The following is a 23,310-nucleotide window of genomic DNA, read 5'->3' as shown; positions in this document are numbered from 1 at the left end:
TCACATCAAACAATTCTTATTATTATTATTTTAATATTATACTATAAATTTATTTTACATTCAAAGCATCACATCAACCTCTATTTATATCACGTCAAACAACTATTCAAATTATATAACTCATAAATTACTAATGCGGGTGTTAGGTACACAACAATACATAAATACATATATATATATATATATATCAATTTAGCAATGATTGATTAGGTTATTTATATATAATTGAGAATTCAATTATATATGACCATTAAAGAGGTTTTATAATTATTTTAAAATTACACGTATTTTATAATATTATAGCAATATCGTAGGTTATCTATATATCAATTTAGCCTCGATTGATTTAGACTATTGTGTTTGTGCCCAAGTTTCATAGTAATAAATATATTCCATTGACACCAGCTACCACTATACTACTTAGAATGTCGTTCAAAATAATCTTGCATTTTTTAAGATAAGGGTAATATATAATTATTTTTTTGGGTATTGACAATGGATACTTCTATATAATTAAACATATTCTATAATCCCGTAAGGGATGATCTGGTGGTAGAGGGGGTTGAATTTGAATTTGACCGTGAGGACCCCTGACGTTTCAGATCATCTGCCACACATGGTTCGCCTAGTGTGATTTTTCCGTCGGGCCTGGTTTGCAGGGTATTAGGTTCGGCCCGCACATTATTTCTTAGTGACTTTTAGTGTTTTTTTCTTAAAAAAAAATTGATTTATTTAATTATAATTTTATTTGTGAAATTTTAATTTTTTTTTAAAAAAAAATAGATGGCTAACGGGTCAATTCCGTATTAGTCGAATCGGGTTCGGGTGTTCTAACCTATTTAAAAATTATTACAAAGGTAAGCGAATCATTTTTAAATCGAACGGATTTGAACGGATTGGGTTAGGATCGAGTCTTCTAACCCGTTTGAGTAAATGAGTCAAGTTTGAGTTGAACAGTTTGACTAATTTGAAAACTCAACCCGATCGTACTTTGATTCGTCTCGACACATTGTCAGCTCTAACTAATTCTAAAGTTGTATTCTTTTGTGGGTTTTACTACAGTTTTTTACTATTAAAATTTTCTTTTCCTAAACAAATATCACATGAAACAATTACTTTTTTTTATATTATACTATAAATTTATTTATTGTAAGTTCAAAACATTACATCAACTATTTATATCACATCAACAACTATTTAAATTCAACTTTTTAGCATTAAAAAATATAAATCCAAAAACTAAACTCACAAACAAACACACATGTTTTTGTGTTAAAGCCCAATTGTTGTAAATTAATGTTATCCAGTCTAACGAAAGAACGAACAGTTTAATCAATGTAAAATGACGAATGCAAGAAGTCAGCAAGATGACGGCAGCAACCGTTATATTCCCTCCGTTAGTTACCCCAACAACTTGATCTTATTATTACCCACGTGTCCGTACTGTTCATGGAACCCTACAACTTGCTCCACTTGCAATTATTTTTCAAACAATTTTCTTTCACCACTGATACTCTTAAATTATACTTCCTCCGTGCCAGTTACTCTTTCTACGTTGCTATTTTTGTCCGTCCCACGTACTATGTCACTTTCATTTTTTGGAAAATAATTACACATTTTAATTTCATTTTAAATTTTTAAATTTTATTTTTTTAAAAATTTTAATTAAACTAATTAGTTATCTTAATCTTAATTTATAATTATTTATATTATAAGATAATTATTTTCACTAATATATTTTTAATTATCTACTAATTACACCACTCTTAAAAAAAGACACAGTGTAACAGACACGGTATCTAGCACGGAGTACATTTTACAATTTACAATTTCTCATTATTTGGTTCATGCACCTTCCCCAAATCCTATCTCTATATAAACCTCCCAAATTTCTCATTCTATAGTTCACAAATTTTACCCAATAATTCCATACTAACTTTAGAATTTTCAACAAAAAAGATTTGATTTTTCTTGGAAGGATTCAATTAGGGTTTATTTCATGTACAAGCCAGTTCTGGGAGATTCATTAACGCCGTTAGAGATGACGCCGGCGTTATTCCGCCGGAGCTCCAGTTTCAGCAGCCTGGTGCCGTGCCTGACGGAAACGTGGGGCGACTTGCCGTTAAAAATGGATGACTCTGAAGACATGGTCATTTACGGCCTCCTCCGTGACGCCGTTAACGACGGGTGGACGCCGTTTAACGCCGTTAAGCCGGAGGCGATAGGGTTTGAAGCCGACGGCTCGGAGTACGGCGCAGCTCCGACGGCGGCGAGCCGACACTACAGAGGCGTACGGCGGCGGCCGTGGGGGAAGTTCGCGGCGGAGATAAGGGATCCGGCGAAGAACGGCGCGCGCGTGTGGCTCGGGACCTACGAAACGGCTGAGGAAGCGGCGTCGGCTTACGACCGAGCGGCTTACAGGATGCGCGGCTCGAAGGCTCTGCTGAATTTCCCGCACAGGATCGGCTTGAATGAACCGGCGCCGGTTCGGATCACGGCGAAGCGGAGGTCGTCCGAGTCGTCGGGTTCGACCGTATCGACCGGTTCGGAGAGCGGCTCGCCTAAGCGGAGAAAGAAAGCGGCGGAGCCGGAAGTAGAGAGCTTAATGACGACAGCATTGCCAGTTGGCGGACAGTTATTGGTGGTCTGAAATAGGGGCATGTTTGGCTGTCGAATTTTATATTATTAAAGTGACATTTGTACTGTACACAAAATCCAAACACTGCTGGGCTGCCAATATCGACGGTCCAGATTGAATGATGTATATTCTATGGGAAAGAGATTTGAAAGATATTGAGAGAGTGTGTGCTTGTTTAATTATGTTTTCACATTAAATTTTACTATTTAAATTAATAATTGAAAGAAAAAATTGTAATTGGTCTTTCAATTATACAAATAAATAAATATGTGTGGTGGAATTGAAAATGTATTCGGAATAAAATAATTCATAAGTGACAAAATATGAATATTTATATGGGCCCCATGAAAATATATGATACTTCAATTATTTTGTGTTTGTTGACATAATTAGATAAAATAATCACAAGAAATTATGCGTATTTTAATAATTTATTGACATTATTATTAATATTATATTAAATACACTATTTTAATTACCTTAAAAGACGTTTTTGTCCCTTCTATTTACATTCGTATTAATTTTAATTCATATATTATTAATGACACTTTTAATCTTATTTATTTTGTTTGTGTCAATTTTAGTCTTTTTATATTTAAAATAATAATTTCGATCCCTTATAAATTAATAAAATTCAACTTTTATTCATAATTATTATTTTCTTAAAAAATCCATAGATATACTTATTACAAAATATGTATTGTTAGTGGAAATATAATATAAACAAAATTTTAAATTGTAAATCTCCCGTGTAAAGTATTTTTTTTTATTTAAAGAAAAAAAAATCTAAGAAAATTAAATTTACAAAACCTTTATTATTCTCTTTCTTCTCTATTTTTCTTTCATTATGGAACAAAATCGGTCTTTTCGGACAGTTTCGATTTGGACTCGGCAATTTCGGGGGCCGGTCTGGTTCAAACTCGGCCAAGTCTTTCTCAGATGTATGTACTACATGTTCTCTTTCTTGCAATATTTCTCACACCACACCGTAGTTGAGTCTCCTCATTCTATTATTATGTCTCTACCTCCCTCTCATACTCTACTTATCCATCTTCCTCCCCTTTGCAAGCTATGGCGTAAGTTTAATTTTATTTTTTTTAATATTATTATTTTTTTTAATATTATTCTTTTTTTTTATTATTATTTTTCACTCATTCTTTTATGGCCGGGTTCACAATGCTCCAAATTTTATATGTTTACACACGCCGTATTGCAACTCTGCAATTGAGGTTCTTTGGTGTTTAGTAGACTAGCAGCTGTCTCTTTTTGTGCTCATTAACATATGCTTAAAATTTTTAAGCTCTAAAGCTCTTATAGAATTGTAGAGTTCTTAAATTTCGAGGAAATTTAGAATTGACTGCAAGCATATACATGTGTATATATAAATTTTTGAATTAGAAATACGCTATTGATAATTTTCATAAAATAAGTAAAACTGCAAGCATAAAAAAATACATACATCTTGTGGTGAGATTATCTATAGAATACACCACGTAAAGAAAAACTGAAACACAATAAAATACATAGGCATATATATATACATTCTATCATTTAAATATTTGTCATGATCTGTATTTGTTTCAGTAATATTATTAACTTGTTACAGGAGAGAAATATCCCCCGAAAAAAAAAGATCAAGATGACAGTTTCAGTCATGATTTATATATATGCAATTTGTTTATTAATTGTAAACAATGTGTAAATTATATTTGTATGTGTATGTGTATATGAATCACAGAGGAAAAGCAAGGTTACTACAATATTTGTTTAGCGTGTACTACCCTCTAGGGGTACAACCTCAAGCCGTCCCAATAAAAGGCTTAGCCTTCAATCAAGATGAAAAGATTCTCGCATTTAATGAGTTAATTCATCTTCTTTATGTGAATATATAATTCAACGTGGTCTTTCCAAAACTATTATTTGTTCTGTAAAAATTTACTATGCTTTAATGCTTATAGTTTAAACTTCGTAAGGATAATTACTAAGCAAACTGGAAGATATTTCTCCACAATGGATTAAATATAACAACTTGGGCGGTAAATTTTCTGTATGTTCATCCAATTGTTATAAACTAAATATGATCTTTCAATCTGCATTCAAGGTTTGAGATGCATGTACTATGTGTCATCTTCCTTCGATTTCTTACCACCGTGGTTGGTTCTCCTCATTATATTATTATGTCTCTACTTCCCCCTCGTACCCTATCTCTCTATTTCTCTCTCCCTCATACCTTGCAAGCTATGGCGTAAGTTTACTTTTTTTTAAAAAAAAAAAAATATTATTTTATGAATCTTGTTGTAACTTAGTTTGCTATTTTTTTTTTGTTGTGATCTTGCTTCTTTTTATTTATTTATTTGAGATTCGCAATGCTTCAAAGCTTGTGTGCTTGCACACGCCATATTGCAATTATGCACCCGAGGTTCTTCGGTGTTTTAACAGACTAGCAGTTGCCTCTTTTTGTGTTAATTAGCATATAAATGCTTAAAATTTTCTAAGCTCTAAAGCTCTTGTAGGATTGTGAAGTTCTTGGATTTCGAAAAGATTTTGAATTGACTGCAAGTATATACATGTGTATATATAAAGTTTTGAATTAGAAATATGCTATTGATAATTTTCATAAAATAAGTATAACCGTAAGCATAAATAAATACATACATCTGTTGGTGAGATTATCTATAGAATACACAATATAAAGGAAAACTGAAGCACAATAAATACATAGGCATATATATATACATTCTGTCATTTAAATATTTTTCATGATCTGTATTTTTTGCAGTAATATTATTAACTTTCACATAAGGGAGATATTCCCCGAAAGACAAAGATCAAGGCGACAGTTTCAGTCATAGTATATATATATATATGCAATTTGTTTATTGATTGTAAATAGTATGTAAATTATATTTGTATCATAGAAGAAAAGCAAAGTCACTACAAAATTTGTTTAGCGTGTACTACCCTCTAGGGGTACAAACTCAACCCGTCCCAATAAAGGCATTCCTTCAATCAAGATGAAAAGATTCTCGCATTTAATTAGTTAGTTCATCTTCTTTATGTGAATATATAATTCAACGTAGTTTTTCCAAAACTATTATTTGCTTTGTAAAAATTTACTACGGTTTAATGCTTACAATTTAAACTTCTTAAGGATAATTACTCAATAAGTTGGAAGATATTTCTCCACGGTGGATTAGACATAACAACTTGGGTGGTAAATTTTCCATATGTTCATCCAATTGTTATAAGGTAAATATGATCTTTTAGCCTGAATTCAAGGTCTAAATTGTTAATCTAACTATTGGGACAATATGCCACAATAGCTCGTCTACATGTTCTTGAAATGTAATTATTTTGCTAAGCAATAATTTTTCTGTATTCTAAGAACCTTACAGTATTTAAGCTCATGCTTGCATTCGGGTCTTTAATAGGTTAAATTCCGTCCAAGTGGATCTAAAGTTTTTACAAGTGGAGCTGCAAATAATATAATATATGTGTCGAATGTTGATCATTTCGATGTTATCAGATCGTGTTGCTTTAGTAATATCAAAATTTATATTGTTCAATACATTTTATTTATTTATTATTTAAAAAAAAATGCTTTGTTAAGGCATTTCTCTTTTAATTTTTTTGTCAATTTGAAGCGAATGAAGTGTATTCAGTCGCCTTTAATACAAAGCAAATCTTTTCATTAGTCAGTCAAGATAAAGTTAGCAATGTAGAGAAAAATAAACATTACTACATTTGTTTGATTGATGTTATAATAACTTCTATGAGTTAGCATTTTGTATACAACAACATTTTATATAGCCGTATAGAACAAGAGAGGGAGAGAGACTGGTAGAGGATATTGTTGTACTTGAATCTATAATAAGAACAAGATATTTTATTAGAGCAGTATATTTTCACCACATTGCCGCATATCTTATGACTACTGAGGTTCTGTTTTGAAACCTTTTAATTTTCTTTTTTCCTTTTACATTAATCTCAATATATCATTTTTATTGTGATTGTCTATCAGGTCTGAAACTTTGATATTTTGGTTATGGAACAATTTTCCATAGGTTGAACATTACATAAGAAACCATAGAATATGAGAGTATTACATAACAAATTCATACGCAGCTCTTGTGGAACGGATATGCCGTTTAACAATTCCGTAAATTATTCTTTTTAGGTCTGTAAAGCTATTTGTTATTTGTTCTTGTATAAATATAACTGGTTTCATTAATAGATATAAAGATAATTTCCAATGTGAATTAGCTTCTACTTTCCAACATAAAATTTCATTGTACATAATTAATCCCCATATACATATATATACTTTTAAAATTGTTATTCTTTTCTTACTTATAGTCAGATGACTTCAAATGTTTATGTATGATATTATTTTTCTTGAAAAATGAATGCTCATATTTCTTCATGCGGAGATTTTTAGCCATTTGTGTAGCATGTCTCCAACCAATGGAGGATCCTCCTCATCCTCGTCGGGTTATTTTTGAATTAAGAATATATTCTCTTATGGAGTCTGGACCTATAGGAATGCCATATTTTTTTTTGCATACTACAAGTTTATCCAATTCTATTATCTTTTCTTATAACTTTGGTTTTTCTTTACGATCTCGTCTAATCTTGGCACCTGAATGCGTGAATGCAATACATGTTAGTTGCGTTATCTGATTTGGGTTATTTTACCTATGACCACCTTTGAGTTGTTTGCTAGTATTAACAATTGAATGTATGATCATTACTTCTTTATCAATTGTAAATGTCAAGTTTTAGTTTGGTATTTGGTTATATCTATACTTTGGAAAGTTATAAAGGTGATTTACAATGGAAATTTAACTAATTTTGAAAATAAATGGCATTGTTTATTAGTATATGTATTTTTAAAATATTTCCAATTAGTTTGGTGATTGGTCAATTGCAATAAATAAATATGTAAGAATGTAGGATAATTATGGTGTTTCAATGTTTCTGATTCATTCGTTCGAATGTTGTAATACTTATCATTTCATATCTTTTTTATTTTCATTTGGTAAAGCGCTAGTTTTCGCCTACCTCAGAATATCTACTGGTAATTTATGAACAATGTAACAATTTCCTTTCTAGAATAACTTAAATTGGGGAAGCACAAATGTATACAATTTTAGAGTAAATGGTTATGTGTATAATCACATTTTCCATTTTGCATATTTTGGAGAGATGTTTTCACCTATAATTTACTAAAATTGGTATATTTTGACAACTTTAATTCATCATGTCATTTAATTTTTTGTGTAGTATGAGAAAGGTAAAATTGTAATATTTGATTAAATTTTACTTATAAGAACTACTGACATAATGATATTTAGGATATACAAAATCTTGCATGTTTGTATCTCGTGTATTATGATAAAATATTCTACTGCATCATGAATAAAATTTAATTAAACATAATTACCATATTTTTCATATAGTTGGTCTTGATATCAAGAATTACAAAAATATATTGAGCACTAAATGCATTTTATGTGTTGACAATGCTCAATTTCTTCCGAGTATATAACCTCATTGTATGGTCTCTCAGATGTACAAGGTTTGTGTTCTAGCACTAATTAAGTCTATTCCCAGTGCACAAGAAGTGGAAACCACTACATGTTTCCATCATCTCGTTGGTGAAGACTTTGTATACGAAACCGATATAAGTGAAAAAATTTTATTTTTTACTTTTGTTGTTGTTATCTATATTGTATTTTACACACACATATAATATAACAATTATTTTCATCAATATAATGTTAGGATAGAAGGATGTGAGTTCTAATACTAGATATATAACATAGTTCTCAAATGATAAACCAGAGGAGGTTTATGAAAGTCATCAAGTTTGCAGTTGTAGAATTGATTCGAACCAGAAATAAGTGGGTGTCTGTTTGAAAATTAGGAGAATAAATCACAATTTTAACCTTTTTAACTCAACTCTGTTAGAATTTTTTTCTTCTGCCTCACATTATTTGTTCACAATACTTATGAAGATTTTGATTTTAAAACCAAATTTATTACTATTAACCCACATGATTAATTAATTAATTAATTAAAAAAGAATTAAGGGTAGTCAGGTGAGGGACTTGTATAGAGTGAGGCCGTAGTAATGGAGAGATGACGAGCTTAACGTGGCAATAGTCAGTGAGAATTGTGCTGAAATTCATGATGGGGATCCTCCATGCCGTCATAAACTTTTTAATCTCCATCTTTTCCTCCGTGGTGGCCGCCACCGACCCTGACCAGAGCATGTTATCGTAGGTGATTATCCAATCCACCATCACCAGCTCATTTGGTACTTTATGCAAAATCAAACGTTATATCTTCCCCCTAATACTCCACAAACCAACCCAGTCCCCAGTGATGATGAATCCAATTTTGAGTTTGAATTTGACATGTGTAACGTACCAACGTTAGTCGAGGAGGTTTTAGAGGACTTTCATGGCATCAGACTGGATGAATTCGTTTATGTCCGCCATGTTGGCCTTCTGGATGAAAGGCAGGCCGGTGTCGAAGGCTTCCTCAAGGAGGACGAGGTGAGGGTGGTGGAGAGGAGAGAGTATCCGGTGAAGACTCTGACCTATATCAACTTCTTCGCGTTCATTATTATGAGCAACATTGAGATGAAATGACCCTCGTCCGCCGGCACATTCATCATACTCCTTCACAATTAACATCATCAAATCAAAACACCAATTCATATCAAAGTATATATGATTTAGATCACGATAGATTTATTGATCAACGCATATGCAGATTATTAGTTCAAATGCATACTTAAAATAGAAATTTGCACCAGAGGTTCTTTGGTGTTTTAATAGACTAGCATCTGCCTTTTTTTGTGTTCATTAGCATACAAATGCTTAAAATTTTATAAGCTCTAAAGCTTTTGTAGGATTGTAAGCTCTTGGATTTCGAGGGGATTTTGAATTGATTGCAAACATATACATGTGTACATATAAAGTGTTGAATTAGAAATATGATATTGATAATTTTCATAAAATAAGTATAACTGCAAGCATAAATAAATACATACATTTTGTGGTGAGATTATCTATAAAAATACACAACGTAAAGGAAAACTAAAGCATAATAAAATACATAGGCATATACATACATTCTGTCATTTAAATATTTGTCACGATCTGTATTTGTTGCAGTAATATCATTAACTTGTTACATGAGAGAGATATCCCCCGAAAGACAAACATTAAGAGGACAGTTTTAGTCATGGTATATATATGCAATTTGTTTATTGATTGTAAATAGTGCGTAAATTATATTTGTATGTGTATGTCTATATGAATCACAGAGTAGAACCAAGGTCACACTACGATATCTGTTTAGCGTGTAGTACCCTTTAGGGATACAACCTTAACTCGTCTCAATAAATGCATTAGCCTTCAATCAAGATGGGAAGATGCTCGCATTTAATCAGTTAATTAATTTTCTCTATGTGAATGTATGATTCAACGTAATCTTTCCAAAACTATTTCTTGCTTTTTAAAAATTTACTATGCTTTTATGCTTACAGTTTAAACTTCATAAGGATAATTACTCGGCAAATTAGAAGATATTTCTCCACAGTAGATTAAATATAACAACTTAGGCGGTAAATTTTCCAGTATGTAAATCCAATTTTTATAAGCTAAATATGATCTTTCAGTCTGCATTTAAGGTCTAAATTATTAATCTAACTATTGAGACAATGTGCCACGATAGCTCGTTTACATGTTCTTGAAAATGTAATTATTTTGCTAAGCAATAATTTTTTCGTATACTAAGATCTTTACAAAAATTAAGGTCATGCTTGTATTTCGGTCTTTTATAGGTTAAATTTCGTCCAAGTTAATCTAAAGTTTTTACAAGTGAAGCTGCAAATAATACAATACAAATGTCGAAATGCTGATCATTTCTTTATAATCAGAACATGTCGCTTTACTAATCTCAAAATTTATATTGTTCGATACATTTTATTTATTTATTTATTATTTGAAAAATACTTTGTTAAGACATTTCTCTTTTAATATTTTTCCATTTGCAACAAATGAAGTGTATTTAGTCGTCTTTAATATAGAGGAAATTTTACCATTATCGAATCAAGATAAGGTTAGCATATTAGAAAAAACTAAACATTATTACTTTTGTTTGATTGATGTTATGATAGATTTTATGAGCTAATCTTTTGTATGTAACAACATTTTATATGGTCATATAGAGCAAGAGAAGACGATAGATTGACAGAGGATATTATTGTACTTGAACCTATAGTAATAACAAACGATTTTATTAGAACAGTATATTTTCACCCAATTGCAGCATATCTTATGACCGCTGAGGTTCTGTTTTGACACTGTTTATTTTTTTTATTTTACATTAATCTCAATATATTATTTTTATTGTAATTGTCTTTCAGGTTTGTAACTTTGATATTTTGTTTATGGACCTTCCAACTTTACCTAGAGAAGTGAATCATCTCTCTGTATCTACTAAAGGTGATTTTCCACGGGTTGAATATTACACAAGAAACCATAGAATATGAGAGTATGACATAAAAAATTCATACACAGCTCTAGAGGAACGGATGTGCCGTTTAACAATTCCGCGGGTTACTTTTTTTCAGGATGTAAAACTATTTGTTATTTGCTCTTGTAGGAATATAAACGGTTTCATTAATATATATTAAGATTATTCCCAATGTGAATTGATTTATACTTTCCAATATAAAATTTCATTATACATAATTAATCTCCATAATTTTTATTTTTTTTTAAAAGAAGTTGTTTTCCTTTTCTCTCCCATGGTAAGATGACTTCAAACGCTTACGTATGATATTATATTTCTTGGGAAATGAATGCTCATATTTTTTCATGCGAATATTTGTAGCCGTTTGTGTAGCATGTTTCTAGCCAATGAAGGATCTTCCTCGTCTTCGTCCTCGTTGGATTATGTTTGAATTAAGAATATATTTTCTTATGGAGCCTGGACCTATAGGAATGTCATATTTTTTTGCATATCACAAGTTTATCCAATTCTATTATCTTTTCTTAAAGTTGATACTTGTTTTTTTTTTAATATATAAATTTGATTTTTCTTTACGATCTCGTCTAATCTTGGCACCTGAATGTGTGATTGCAATATATGTTAGTTGTGTTATTTGATTTGGTTTATTTTACCTATGGCCACCTTTGAGTTGTTTGCTAGTCATAACAATTGAATGTTCTCATTACTTCTTTATCAATTGTAAATACCAAATTTTAATTTGGTGTTTGGTTGTATCTATACTTTGGAAAGTTATAAATGAGATTTACAATGGAAAAGTAACTAATTTTGGAAATAAATGATATTGTTTATTAGTATATGTATTTTTCAAATGTTTCCAATTAGCTTGGTGATAGGTCCATTGTAATAAATAAATATGTAAGAATGTAGGATAATTATGGTGTTTCAATGTTTCTGATACATTCGTTCGAATGTTGTAATACTTATCATTTCATTTTTTTTTCATTTGGTAAAGATCTAGTTCTTGCCTACCTCGGAATATTTGTTGGTAGCTTATAAAAAACATAACAATTTCCTTTCTAGAACCACTAAAATTGGGGAAGCACCAATGTATACAATTTTAGAGGTAAGGGTTATGTGTGAAATCACATTTTCTATTGTCTGTATTTTGGAAAGATGTTTTCACTTATAATCTACTAAAATTGGTATATTTTGATAACTTTAATTCATCATGTCATTTAATTTTTTGTGTAGTATGAGAAAGGTAAAATTGTAATATTTGATTAAATTTTACTTATAAGAACTACTGACATAATAGAGTTTAGGATATACAAAATCTTGTATGTTTGTATCCCTTGTATTATGATAAAATATTCTACTGCATTATGAATAAAATTTAATTAAACATAATTACCATCTTTTTCATATAGTTGGTCTTGATATCAAGAATTATAAAAATATATTGAGCACTAAATGCATTTTGTGTGTTAACAATGCTCAATTCCTTTCGAGTACTTAACTTCATTATATGGTCTCTCAGATGTACAAGGTTTGTGATCTAGCGTTAATTAAGTCTATTCCCAGCGCACAAGAAGTGGCAACCATTACAGGTTTCCATCCTCTCGTTGGTGAAGGCTTTGAGTATGGAACTGATATAAGTGATTTTTTTTCTATTTTTCTATTTTTCTTTTGTACTTTTGTTGTTGTTATTTATATTGTACTTTACAGACACATCTAATCTAACAATTATTTTCATCTATATAATGTTAGGATGGAAGGGTGTAAGTTCTAAAATCAGATATATAACATAGCTCTCAAATGATGAACCAGAAGAGGTTCGTAAAAGTCATCAAGTTTGCAGTTGTGAGATTGATTTGAACCAAAAATAAATGGGTGTCTATTTGAAAGTTAGGATGAGGATTCACAATTTTAACCTTTTTAACTGAACTCTCTTAGAATTTTTTTCTTTTACCTCATATTATTTGTTCATAATACTTATGAAGGTTTTGATTTTAAAACCAAATTTTTACTATTAAACCTTATGATTAATTAATAAATTCATTAAAAATTAAAATTAAAGGTAGTCAAGTGAGGGGCTTGCATAGAGTGAAACCTTGGTGACAGAGAGATGACGAGCTTGACATGGAAATAGTTAGTGAGGAATGTGTTAAAATTCTTGATGTGGATCCTCCATGCCGTTATAACCCAACCCAACCCAACCCAAGTGATGATGAATTCAAATTTGAGTTTGAATTTGATAGGTGTAGCGTACCAACCTTAGTCGATAAGGTTTTGGAGGACTTTCATGGCATCGGATTTGATGAATTCGTTTATGTCCGCCATGTCGGCCTTCTGGATAAAAGGCAGGCCGGTGTCGAAGGCTTCATCAAGGAGGGCTAGGCGAAGGTGGTGGAGTTGAGAGATTATCCGGTGAAGACTCTGACCTTTATCAACTTATTTGCGTTTATTATTATGAGCAACATTGAGATGAAATGACCTTCGTCCGCCGACATATTCATCATACTCCTTCACAATTAACATAATCAAATCAAAACACCAATTCATATCAAAGTATATATGCTTCAGATCACGATAGATCTATCGATCAAGTCATATGAAGATGATTAATTCAAATTCATAACTAAAATAGACTGTGACCAGCCTCAGATCCTTCAGCTGCTCTCAAATAAGCGCTTGTTTCCTAAACATACTACAGCAACATAATAACCAAAACGCCATTGAAGAAGATAGATCAACAGATCATATGAGATGAGATGAAATGCATAAATAATCAAGACATTGATTAGTTAATTAAGATCAATCAAAATTACCTTAGCGGGAGTCTCGGAAATGGTGCCGTTGAACTTGCCCTTCGAAATGAATATTACTAATTTAAAACAAAATAACACGCCCTTACGACTAAATTCTAGTTACCTTTTGTGACACCCTAGCCCGCAAGCCATCCGAAGCCGAGCATGTTGATATCATAGACTGGCCCCACAGGTCAACACGAGTCCTTCCAGCGCGCTTCTGTCCTCACTCACGCGCACCTTGGGAGGCTTCCTAGTGGGTCATCCATCCTCAAATTTCTCTAGAGCAAGCATGTTTAACTATAGAATTCTTTTAGTAAGACTTCTGAAAAGAACATGCATATTGTTGACATGAGTAGTCTATTCAATCTATTTAACCTAAATTCAACATCGGATGGCCTAGCACTAGCTCATCCATGGGAGTTGGTCTAGCACCGGCCCAACTCCGAAGTATTATACCTTTAGTAAAATTAAGCCTACCAACTCGAGAATTATAATGGAAACAATTTTATTATTTATTTCTCCTTAAGATGTAACTTACATAAAAAAATACATGCATTACAAAAAAAACGTTCAATTGTTCTTAATAGTATTATCTCTTATTTTGATATGATATGCTCCCTCCCAAAACTCAAGAAGGCTACCATACGTACAATCTCACACTCCAATGAAAAGAGACTTTGAATTCAGGCTAAATGAGATCCCAGATATCTGGCCAAAGAAATCAATTTATTGCTCCTTTTATAACTAACCAATTTCGACATAAAAAACTTAGACAAGCTCCGCCAAATACATGAACTTTCCATCCGCCTAGGCGCCTATGGAGCGAATTCCTCTAAGGTTTCATTCAACGCACTAATATCCCATCCCAAATGCAACGCTGCAAGTTTTACACTGATTTTAAGTTGCAAAGGTTTGGTTATGCCATCGGGGTGGGGTACCAAGTTGGCTGATGCAAATAAGTAGTCCAAATAACCATGCAGAGTTCCAATTGCTTGCAAAACAAAAGCTGGCCGGCCTCAGAGTTGGTCAGTCATTGTACAGAACGCATCACTAGACAGCTACAGTGTAAATAAAGGTAGCATACCTTTCCACATCTAGAATCCACCCAAAAATCTTTTGGATCATCTCCAACTACTACAAGTAGTTTACCATCACGACTTAGAGAAGTGTGATGTTTCCACAAATAAGACCATTCAAACTCAAAATATGAACTTTTCTTTCTTGTAATCTGACACCCATATCATATTTTCATTAGTATATTCTTGTATAGTTTTTTCTTTAACCTCGTCTGTTTTTCTAGATAACACTGGAATGATTCAACACATAAAGTGATTTAGTGTGCAGGATACAAAGAATCAACCGTAAGAACGATATATTTAGATGAGTCAATTAAAAATGATACGATGCAAAGACATTATATACAAACTAACAAACACATTATCAAATAAATTAACTAATCTGAATGCATAGTCAGTACATTCTTTACCCATTATAAGACTACATACAAACTTAAAATGAATCAACCTAATAACCTAATTGAATTTCAAATCTACTAAAAAATACAATATAAATAATATATTTTACCGAAAAAGACAATATTTATGAATATTTTGCACATAATAAATTCACTATATATATATATATATATGTTAGTGACAGAAAAATAAAAGAAAAAGTTTTACAAATTAGTATAGGATTTTGACCAAAGAAGAATTTTAAAATTGTTTCCAAAGTAAATGCCCTAATGCTTCTTTATGCTACCTACCCACTATATTTAATTTATCCAAACAAAAGTGTCATAGTACTCAATCACTTGGCATGTATTTTTATATGTTTTTTTCTATTACTTGATATTATGTTTTATAAAAATATATTATTGACACTTTATTTCGGTAAAATGTTTATACTATAAGAGTGTGTTTGGTCCATTTTTTTTATTTGTTTAAGCCAGAAATAAAAGTTAAAAAATAAATGATATTTCTTTATTTATTTTTATTTCTCTCTTAATTGCAAAGAAACGAAAAGAAATAAAGTTTTTATACATGAATATATATTTTTATTTATTTATTTATTTTTATAATTTTTTTAAGAAAATACTTTTTCAATTTCATAAAATTCATATCAAAACTATTATTATTAAGAATTACTAATTAAATATAACAATATTTATTCATAAATTTTTATTTTATTAAAATCCTTTTTTATTTTTTATTTTCCTTGATTTATTTATTCTTTTATTTTCCCTCGGTAATCACATCTATATCAATTCATCTAATTTGTTATTTTTTTTTTATTTATTTATTTATTTTTTTTTATTTCCCAACATGAGTTCCCTATTCTACCAAATACAAAAATTAATTGTCATTCTTTATTACTCATTTTCTTTACAATTTTTTTCTCTTACTTCTATGCAATTATTATCTATACCACCACACACACACTCTAAATGAAATTCACTCCAAAAAGGAGAAATAATTTGCTTCAAACAACTTTTATCCAGGCTGGCCCAGTAACACTTATGGGCCTTGCAAATAGAGACCCAACATGTATTTGGGCTAGATTAAGCCCAAATACCTTCCAAACAAACATTTTAACTACACCACCCAACAACTCTCTTTTCGGCCATGGGCCCGGCCCAAATCAGCCCTCTTCAATCAGGCCGTCAATGTGGATTTTTATATTTTACCAAAAATCGGAGCAAGAACACGCGCCATTTTTAAAATGATGATACCTATTAACATCCCTAACGACAATCTCCCTCCCTTTAATCCTCGACACGAGTTTGATCGCCGTATGGCAGTCCTCACAAACTCGGAGGTTCTTTGTCACCAAAAGCCTCGTCCCCGGCGGTGTAGCGACGAGCCCGAACGCAATAGCTAGCCGCTCGCTATGGCTGCTCACCGCCGCCGTCTTCTCATCGCTCTCGACATCGTAAAAAACGGGCGACGTGTTCGGAACATATCCGGCTCGCGCGAGCAAGTCGCCCAACGAACGCAGCTCCGCATAGATCTCATCCGACATTAAATGTGTTGTGTCGCCGGACACAAACGCGTGAATCTCGGTCCTCACCTCTATCCAACTACAACCGACGCTTTTTTTTACGTCCCTCGCCGCCATCGATCTCCGGAGCCTCGTCACGCCTTCCCACTTCCCAGATTGCGCGTAGATATTCGATAACATTATGTAGTTTCCAGCGTCGCCGGGTTCGAGCTCGACGAGCCTCTCCAATGCGGCTTCCCCTAGCTCGACGTTCTTGTGGATCTTGCACGAGTTGAGCAACGCGCCCCATACGCCGGCGTCGGGCGTTGCTCGCATGTTGATTATCATATCATAAGCTTCATTTAATCGGTTGAAACGCCCGAGGAGATCGACCATGCACGTGTAGTGCTCGACACTCTGTTCTAAGCCGTAGTCTTTAACCATCGAGTCGAAGTAGTTCCATCCTTGTTCCAATAATCCGCCGTGGTTACAAGCCGAGAGAACTCCGATGAACGTTATGTGATCTGGCCGAAGCTCTCCCGCCATTCGGTTGAACAAATCGAGCGCGGTGTGCGCGTGGCCGTGCATTGCATAACCCGTGATCATCGCGTTCCATGCAACTAATCTCTTCGCGGTTAATCTATCGAAAAGAAACCTCGCCGCCGTTAGATTCCCGCTCTTGGCGTACATATCGATCAGTCCTGTCTTGACCTTGTCGTTGCAGCCGAATCCGAGCCTCCAGCTATAGCCGTGAAGCTCGCGGCCTCGGCCGACAGCCATCGAATCGGCCGACGCGGACACTGCAGTCACTATTGTACCTTCCGTGGGCCGAAACTCCGGTGACGCCGCTGCCGCCATCTCGGCGCAGAGCCGTAAACACTCCGCCGGCAGCCGATTCTGAGCATATGCAGCGAGCATGGAATTCCAGAGGACTACATCTCTTTCAGTAATTTCGTCGAACACTTGGCGGGCGTCGGCGACGCAGCCACACTTGGCGTACATGTCAATAAGCGCGGCGGCAACGAACACGTCCGTGTTCCACCCCGTGTCGCGAACACGGGCGTGGATCTTCCTTCCGACGTTCGCCGCCGAGAGAGCAGAACACGCCTTGAGGACGAAGGGGAAGGTGAAGTTGTCGGGCACCAATTTGTGATCGGACAGGCGATTGTAGAGCGAAATCGCGTCCTCGTAGGGGCCGTGCCAGGCATAGCCGCGGATCAGAACGTTCCAGAGGAAGATGTTCGATTTGGGCATTCTGTCGAACAGGTAGCGGGCGTAGGGCATGGAGTTGCAGACGGAGTAGAGATTGACGAGCTTTGTCGCCAAATTAACGTCGTGGAATATAGAGCCATTGAGGATGAAGATGGAGTGCAGCTGCTTGCCCGGCCCGATGGATTTCCGAGAAATGCAAGATTTCAATATAGAGGCGTAGAGGTTAGGGGAAATCTGAGTTTTCAGACCGCCAATCATCTGCAAAAGCCTGTGTGTTTGTTTGGGTTTTGCCAAATTATTGGATTTGAGGGTAAAACAAGGAAAATACTAACAAACACTGTATGGAATTTGATGTATGTTTCTGTTCGCGATGCGACAGTGTTTAGGATTAGTAGAATAAGTAATGTATAAATATGCATTACACTGCACTGCACAAAGTGTCGTGGTTTATGTTAATTTTTGCAATTTTATTTTTCTTTCAAATCTGAAAATTTTAGTTGAGAATTATTAGGGCACTCTGATCATAGGTATACCGGAGAATAGACAATGTTGTGTGCATTTTTTCTAATCAGAAAAATCCAGAGATATATTAATATCCAAAATAAATAAATAAAAATACAACAGCACCGGGGATACCGGAGAATGTTGTGTGCATCTTAAATACAAGTTATAGAAATGCTAGAATCCCGAACAACTACTATTCAAGCGCGCACTGGGTAAATTTCTGAGCCGAGCGCAATAACCTATAAACCACATCAGCTAGAAAAGTCATCCTAGGCTGCCAACACTGTCTACAAAGTTAACTACAATGTCAGGGCTTTACCATTGCAATACCAAAGTAGGATCAGACGAGCGGCAACAACAAAAATTTAAGAGCAATTTATTTAAAGGAAGATAACCCCAATTTCAGTGCCAACACAAAACACACATTACATTCCAAGATGCTGCTATTCGGAAGTTTCCGAGAGGCTGTTTGCAAAGATAACACTGCAGACGAAAGGAACTAAAGGAAAGATAACGGGACTAAGAAATACTAATACAGGAGTAAGCAGAATCGTTTAATTTGTACAGCCAGCATGCAGATCCAATATATAAAGAAAGAATGTAACTAATATAAGACATACCCCGGAAGGTAATCATCGTAGCAAGTCGTTTTGTCCTGGCCGGTGCCAAATCAATAAATCCACTAAGAGCAACACCCACTCTTTTGGGCAACAGGTTGTCCGCGAATTTGGACAGTAGGCGGCCTTGCATTGCTTGACGCAGGCTGACTGGCCATCCTGCATGTGTTCATAATGAAATGAGTCAAATGACAAGCTTGGAAAGTGAGAAGTTAATACAAACTATAGTAAGTCAAAAGACAAAAGTTTTTGTGGGGAAAAAAAAGGAGTTGAATGAACAAGGAACAGTCAAGTGTAAAGGCAAACCTCTTCTTAATGTCGGCAGTCATGGCCATGAAGGCCTGTTCAACATTAGTAGCATTTTTGGCACTAGTCTCCAAGAAAGGGATGCCAATTTCATCCGCAAATGCCTTTTAAAAACAAAAAAAAAAAGGGGAATGACAAAAGTTTTTTTCAGTACAGCATTAATTGTTATGATATTATCTCTGTGGGTTGAAATTCTTTACCTTTGCTGTTTCATATGGAACTGCTCTGTTGTCAGCAAGATCACACTTGTTTCCTACCAGAAGCTTGTTGACATTTTCACTCGCATAGCGATCAATCTCATTCAACCATTGTTTTACATTGTTGAAGCTCTCTTGGTCAGTTACATCATATACTATCTGTAGAGAACCGATACAGCTTGAGAATGTGTTTAGATGCTACACACAGGAAGAATCAAAATGCAATAAGCTTACAATAATTCCATGAGCCCCACGGTAGTAGCTACTGGTTATAGTTCTGAATCGTTCTTGTCCAGCTGTATCCCACTGCAAGAGGAAAAACAAAGTTATAAACTAAACAAGATTTAAGCATGTGAGCAAACTTACTACGTAAGGCTTATTGCAGTTTCACATGAATTGGAGAAGACAAAAAAGAAAAGGTAATCACAGAGGAAACATCATCAACATATTAGTGGGATATAAATAATCTGGCAAAAATAAAGCAAGCATGAAGAAAACTTTCATGGAAACAAGCTGGCTGGAAGCAACGAATTCATTTCTAAAATGTGATTAGAAAACCATGTGCTAATCATTTATCAACCTCAAAAATGAATACAAAACCTAGAAACTAAGACCAATACATGGCTATATCCAAATGTGCTATCAACCCATAAAAATCTAGTTGGTAAATCCATGAGAAATATGGAATTGAACAAATAAAAAACTTACTATCTGAAGCTTGATAGTCTTCCCATCTTGCTCAACAGTTCGAATTTTCTGTATAAGTGAAAACACAATCAGAACTGTTATATTTAAAGACAAAACTTAATACCCACTACGCTTCAATCTTACAAAGTCAACACCAATTGTGCTGATGTAGCTGTCAAGGTAGGAATCATCCTGCATGAAAATTACAGCGAAGGTCAGTATGCCCAGCCTTCATCTCATCGTAACAGAAACCAGTTGCAGGCAAAATCAAGTATTTATTATCCAGGCGAGAACTTCAAGAAATGATTTTCAAAATTGGCATTCAAATGATAATATTGAACACCTCAATCCTCATATCCTTGGACTGATTAGAACTATTTGAATAAAGAAAAACTATGTTGGCAGTTTTAATAAGGGAATTGGAGAATGAAATTCAAATGTTCCCCATTATTCAAGTTTCTTAAATAAGGATAGTATCACAGAGCCACAATGCATTCAAATCGCTTTCCCAAATGCAAAATTCAGTATAAGAACACTTACAGCAAATCTAAGGAGAAGGCATGACTTTCCAACACCTGAATCTCCAATTAGAAGAAGCTTGAACAAATAATCACTGAAAAACGAACATTAAATAAATAATTAGTCGGATGATAGCAATTGAGATCAGAAGGGTTCATGAAATTGCATTCAAGCAATTGCAAAATGTACGATCTTACAAGTTTCCAACATCCACGTAGAAATAATTCTGTTATAATGGAATCCGAATCAAACATCGCACCATTTATTGTATCAAAATCATATGTTTCTTCGCAATTAATGGAGAGGTCACTCGATTGCAATTATGATTTCAGAAATCAATCGTACAATAACAGCGATCCCATCAATACAGTCATCTATACCCTGAATTTTCTTAGATTTTAATTTCGTATTCAGATTGACATCAGACTATCACCGCAGAGCACAAAACAAATCACAAGTAGCTTCACCACGAACCATAGAAACCTCTCAACTTTTCAAAAAAGAGACAGAAAACCTACGGATCTAACATCATTAAATGGCCAAAGCAAAATTAAACCAAAATTCCAAAAAGTTTCAATCCAAAACCTAGCGGATCTACCAATCCCAACCAAATAAAAACCGAATTTCAAACAGTAAATCATTCAACCATTTCATTTCACAAACATATTCCAATAACAAAAGAACATGAGAAAAAAAAAAAAAAAAAAAAAAAGGGCGTACTATTCCGGATTCATGATCGGAGGCGACGATTGGTCTGATTGCGCACCACAAAAAAATTCACCTTCCGACGATGGGACGAATTACGTCGGCGACACGGAATTAGCGCCGGAGGAGTTGACCGGAGCTTTGGCAGTAGGCGATGGGTGGAGGAAAATCGTAATTTCAGCGTTGGGAGAATGACTATAATGCGAAAATGGCGTTTGGTTTATTTCAATTTATAGCAGCGGATGAATGAACGGTGAAGGCTTCGAGGAAAAGGCTAAATTACGCATGTTGCACACGGAATAACAACAGCTATCAAATAGGGTGAATTTTGGGAGGTCCGGGATTAAGAACTCCAGAGGCAGTGTTCTCTTGATTGGGAATGGAATCAGTCCTGGAGTTCTGGTCCCCGGTTTTCGGGACTATTTTATGATTTATCAGCCATTACGCTGGTAATGCTGTACACGCGTTCATAAAATATTTTTGAGGATAAAAGATACGCATTATTGTGTGTTACTGTTTTTTTAAAAAACTTTTTTTTTACTTAATGTTTTTAAAAAATTTATATATTTGATATATGATTTTTAAAATGAATTTAAATTAATATTTGTTTGATTTTATTTGATTTTATTTTCATTTGAATTTATTGATGTTATAAAAAATAATATATTTTTAGAAAAATTATTTATAAAAATTTGAATTTATAAGTCAAAGCAAATAACTTCTAGGGCCACGGTATATTAATTAGCACTAATATACACGTCATAATACGAGTAGTTATGGGCGTATTTACTTTGGAAAATACTTTTAATGAATATTATTTTAGATTATATATAAAAAATTGCGTAAATAATATAAAAAAAAATACTTTTTCCATCTAGCTGACTCATTTTCTCTTTTTAATGTCCCACAAAAGATGATCAATTTTATTTTTGGTAACTTTATCAATCTTAAACATACTTAACAAATATAAATTAAAATTTAATTAAACTTATAACATTTTACGTGTAGACCTACTCAAAACTCTTTTATTTCTATCTCTCTCCTCAATTAACATAATATTTTATCTATATTTAAAATTTCTCATTTTTTATAAAACTAATTTATGATAATGATAAATAAATAAAAATAATATCCACAAAATACTTAACATCTTCTGTTTTTTATTTATTTGTATTATATAAAATTTTATTATCTACAAAAAAAATATCCATATTGCATATATTTTTTCGAGATATAATTTTAAAAATTTTTAAAATACCAATAATATCATTCATATAAAAAATAATAAATTAATATCATAACTTATTATTAATAACTTACTAATAAAAGGTTCATCCTTCACGCGACGGAGAGAGTATATATTTTTTTTTACAAAATATTTCTTGAAACATTATTTTAGTAGCAAATTTAAATTAATTTTTTTCAAACTCACCTGAAAAAACATATTAGCCACGACATTGTAGATCATAATTTTGATTTCAATTTAGCGATTTTCGTTTTAAACTCTGTTTTTTAAATAATTTTCTTTTCTACTTTTAAAATTTTTAATTTTATTTAAAAATTGTTCATTTATTTAGATATATATTCCTACTAATTATGTAAACACT

General features: G+C 33.2%; 3 protein-coding genes and 1 pseudogene across 3 annotated transcripts; 1 reads left to right on the top strand and 3 right to left on the bottom strand.

Annotated features, from left to right (window-relative positions):
* The first annotated feature begins 1,890 nt into the window (after positions 1-1,890).
* On the top strand, positions 1,891-2,817 carry LOC127256326 (ethylene-responsive transcription factor 2-like). The gene has a single exon (XM_051282294.1). It carries the CDS (start codon positions 2,000-2,002, stop codon positions 2,648-2,650), a length of 651 nt encoding a protein of 216 aa, XP_051138251.1. The 5' UTR covers positions 1,891-1,999; the 3' UTR covers positions 2,651-2,817.
* Positions 2,818-7,223: 4,406 nt separating this feature from the next.
* On the bottom strand, positions 7,224-9,894 carry LOC127256058 (flavonoid 3',5'-methyltransferase-like; annotated as a pseudogene).
* A 6,433-nt stretch (positions 9,895-16,327) lies between these two features.
* On the bottom strand, positions 16,328-18,872 carry LOC127256289 (pentatricopeptide repeat-containing protein At3g46790, chloroplastic-like). The gene has a single exon (XM_051282209.1). It carries the CDS (start codon positions 18,424-18,426, stop codon positions 16,660-16,662), a length of 1,767 nt encoding a protein of 588 aa, XP_051138166.1. The 5' UTR covers positions 18,427-18,872; the 3' UTR covers positions 16,328-16,659.
* A 153-nt stretch (positions 18,873-19,025) lies between these two features.
* On the bottom strand, positions 19,026-21,930 carry LOC127256291 (ras-related protein RABD2a-like). Its single transcript, XM_051282210.1, has 8 exons — positions 21,719-21,930; positions 21,020-21,092; positions 20,624-20,671; positions 20,501-20,548; positions 20,027-20,098; positions 19,796-19,951; positions 19,596-19,699; positions 19,026-19,448 (listed from the first exon to the last, which is right to left on the bottom strand). The coding sequence occupies exons 1-8, from the start codon at positions 21,730-21,732 to the stop codon at positions 19,355-19,357; spliced, it is 609 nt and encodes a 202-aa protein (XP_051138167.1). The 5' UTR covers positions 21,733-21,930; the 3' UTR covers positions 19,026-19,354.
* Positions 21,931-23,310: the final 1,380 nt, after the last annotated feature.

The sequence above is a fragment of the Andrographis paniculata genome, unplaced genomic scaffold (genome assembly GCF_009805555.1).
Source record: "Andrographis paniculata isolate CXL003 unplaced genomic scaffold, ASM980555v1 Contig55END, whole genome shotgun sequence".
Lineage (NCBI taxonomy): Eukaryota > Viridiplantae > Streptophyta > Magnoliopsida > Lamiales > Acanthaceae > Andrographis > Andrographis paniculata.
This window is presented reverse-complemented; position numbering and strand designations above follow the sequence as displayed.

Excerpts from the sequence above, each read along its gene's own strand:
- LOC127256326 (XM_051282294.1), top strand. The coding sequence starts at position 2,000 with ATGTACAAGCCAGTTCTGGGAGATTCATTAACGCCGTTAGAGATGACG.
- LOC127256289 (XM_051282209.1), bottom strand. The coding sequence starts at position 18,426 with ATGATTGGCGGTCTGAAAACTCAGATTTCCCCTAACCTCTACGCCTCT.
- LOC127256291 (XM_051282210.1), bottom strand. Across the intron at positions 20,549-20,623 it reads GCACAATTGGTGTTGACTTT|AAAATTCGAACTGTTGAGCA; the intron begins GTAAGATTGAAG and ends TCACTTATACAG. Across the intron at positions 19,700-19,795 it reads TTCCATATGAAACAGCAAAG|GCATTTGCGGATGAAATTGG; the intron begins GTAAAGAATTTC and ends TGTTTTTAAAAG.